This window comes from Calidris pugnax, unplaced genomic scaffold (assembly GCF_001431845.1).
Source record: "Calidris pugnax isolate Ruff unplaced genomic scaffold, ASM143184v1 scaffold106, whole genome shotgun sequence".
Lineage (NCBI taxonomy): Eukaryota > Metazoa > Chordata > Aves > Charadriiformes > Scolopacidae > Calidris > Calidris pugnax.
In genome coordinates, this window is record NW_015090824.1 from 178,821 (window position 1) to 181,812 (window position 2,992).

The window sequence follows — 2,992 nt, forward strand, 5'->3', positions numbered from 1 at the left end:
ATCACCAATCTAAATCCCCACATGTAGAATTAAAAAAGAAAAACCCCAAATAACCTAACCCTCCCACCCCCAAACTAAAAAAAAAACAAACAACAAACAAACATCCTGCTGACCTTGGGTTCATTCTCAACATCCATACTATTCAGAATACACCTGCACAGCTTTTCAAATCTCTGGGAATAAAAAAAAAAAAAAAAAAAAAAAAAGAAAGAAAGAAAAAGGTGGCATTAGTTCTAACCACAGAAAGGGCTATTCTGGAAAAGCACTAGGAACAGCTCAGCAGAGGGAGCAAGATACCTCCATATCAAAACAACAAATGTTCCAAACATATTCCCTGGAGATAGTGCCAATGGCTCCTGCCCAGAGAGCATCTACACATCATACTGGAACTATGCAGAGGAGTTCCCTCCCTGAACCCAGTGCTCATCAACAGGAGGAATTTCTCAGCCTTCTCTGCTAACCAAACTCCCCTCAACAGCACAGGCTGAAGTAAGGAAAAGCAAAAAAGTTGGAGTTGAGCTAGAAGAGCTTAATGCTAACGAGCACAGCAGTGTGTTCCAAACTCCCAACCATCACGGCTCTCAGCAGAACCTGGCAATCACATCCAGAACTCCTTAATTATTATTTCAGTACAGCTGTATTTGTCCCATGCTTTCAAGTTATAAAGCAATTCTGAGCTACAGAATTGGCTGCTGTGGTTATCCAAACTGAGCGGTGTCCGGAAAAAGAGCATGGAAAGGAGCACAGCCTGGTCCTCAGCCCAGCAAGGGACTAACTCAATGCTGGAAGAGGGGGAGAAGAGGAAGCTGAACAAATGGGTCAAAAGAGTGGGAGTTGTTCAGCCTGGAGAAGAGAAGGCTCCAGGGAGGCCTTCTAACAGCCTTCCAGTACCTGAAGGGGGCAACAGGCGAGATGAGGAGGGACTCTTGATCAGGGAGTGGAGCGACAGGACCACGGGGAAGGGTTTTACGTTGTAAGAGGGGAGAGATTTTGATTAGAAAAGAAATCCTTTAGAAAGAAACTCTTTGCTGTGGGGATGGTGAGAGCCTGGCCCAGGTTGCCCATTTCAATTAGATACCAGAAAGAACTTCTTTGCTGTGAGGGTGGTGAGAGCCTGGCCCAGGTTGCCCAGAGAAGCTGTGGCTGCCCCATCCCTGGAGGGGTTCAAGGGCAGGTTGGAGGGGGCTTGGAGCAACCTGGGCTGGTGGGAGGTGTCCCTGCCAGGTTGGAGGGGGGTTGGAGCTCCATGATCTTTAAGGTCCCTTCCAACTCTAACCATTCTATGATTCTATTCTATGATTCTAAACATTTTTCATCAATTCACCCAATTACTGTAATGCAGAACTTCAAATGGATGCCAGGCACTTAAAAAATTTGTATGCAATATCCACTTTTTTTAGATGTAAATAGAGAAAACTGCACTTGCACCATCATCAACAGAAGTTTGATGAAACAGCAATTAAGTCACTCACTGCCGCTACAATTTAAATACAGCCTTTCATTTTCCAATTGTTTTCCTTATAATTGGCCCCCGCAGTTTCCTGGGGCAAATATCATCATTTCATAGACACTACAGCAAAGGGCTTCGCTCTGAAACCACAAATTGAGGGCACAGTCAGAAAAGCGGTTGCGATACAAACAGCCTGACCACGACACTCTGCCAGCACAGCCCTTTGTGAGCTTCCCACAAAGTACCTGCCAGGGGGACTGACACAGCTGACAAAATCACAAGGCACAGCTCAATTATTGAAGTTGGCAGGGCCACCAGGAAAAACATTCGTTAAACTCTGCCCTAAATACAAAACCGCTACTAAAAAATTCAAGGCTTCTTCTATTTCATTGCTACAGGCAGATCTCTCCAAGAAGAACTAGGAGAGAGAGGTCACATTTCTGAAGCTAAAATATATCGCCGGAACCTACAGAATCACTAGATAACTAAGTAAACATACTTAACATGTTAAAATACATCCTCAAAATAAGAAAAAGCATGTCAGAGTAGCAACCTTACCTCTTTGTCCTCTTTGTGATTAAATACAAACAGCAGTTTCCTAGCAATTCTGAAGATAGAAAGAGCACTTCTTTTACTCGAGCCAGATTCATTTGCCCCAAAGAAATCCTCCACTTCTTTCCTACCAAAGTGAGAAAAATGAGCGTTGGCAGTTAAAAATCAAGCACATCTCTCCAGATGAGAGCAAAGCGTGGAAGGTAGAATTTCACACACCTTATCTCCCTCTGCAGGCGGCATCGACAGAGGAATCTCCTGACCAGAGCCTGGATCTGGACGGCCGCACGCTCCCTCTCCTTCAGCTCCCTCCGCTCCTCCCGAGCCTGACGCGCTTTGTCCAGGAACTGGGCTTTGGAGGACTGGCTGGCACTGAACATTTTTGTAACCTCCCCAAACGTGAATTTAAGGAATCATTGCAGCAAACACCTGGGGAGCTAACGAGGAGCAGAGTGGACAAAACGCACAGGGCAAGGGTAATTCTTTCCATCACTTCTGAGCTGACTACCCGCATCCAACATTGTCACAGGGGAAGGGAAGTACCCAACAACATAGCAAATGTGTGCAAAATACAGCCCAGGCAAAGCCAATATTACTTGTGCAATAAGTTAACACACTGATATCTGAATCATTCCAGCAAAGCCTGAAACCTAATGCAGGTAAGTAGATTTTAAAAGGAAAAAAGCCACCCCAATTAGCATGTTGTCACTGTGTTCCACTCCCTGTACTCCAACTCCCCTTCCCAGTCTTAGCTGTTTTCATTTTCTTGTTTAGACAAACAATTCTATAGGCAAGGATATGATGGAAAGGGCACAAGGGATGCTTGGAAGCTAATCTATTGCCACTCAACAAGCCAAAATGCACAGAGTCAACAAGAGCTTTATAAACACCTGACAACAAACTCACCTGAGGGGCTACTTCTTGAAAAGCAGCGTATGGTATTAATTTATACACAAACATTATCCTCACAGACTGGCTTCACGCAGCCCC

The 2,992-nt window shown here is 44.9% G+C and overlaps 1 protein-coding gene across 1 annotated transcript in view; it reads right to left on the reverse strand.

Moving 5' to 3' along the window:
• Positions 1–2,992, reverse strand: part of UBE3B (ubiquitin protein ligase E3B) — a 37,920-nt gene extending 34,928 nt beyond the window's left edge. Inside the window, exons 1-4 of the mRNA XM_014940033.1 lie at positions 2,909–2,992; positions 2,222–2,439; positions 2,009–2,129; positions 114–173 (exon numbers count right to left, since the gene is read on the reverse strand). Of these exons, the coding sequence (XP_014795519.1) occupies positions 114–173; positions 2,009–2,129; positions 2,222–2,382 (342 nt within the window). The 5' untranslated portion in view covers positions 2,383–2,439; positions 2,909–2,992. The remainder of the gene's footprint in view (positions 1–113; positions 174–2,008; positions 2,130–2,221; positions 2,440–2,908) is intronic.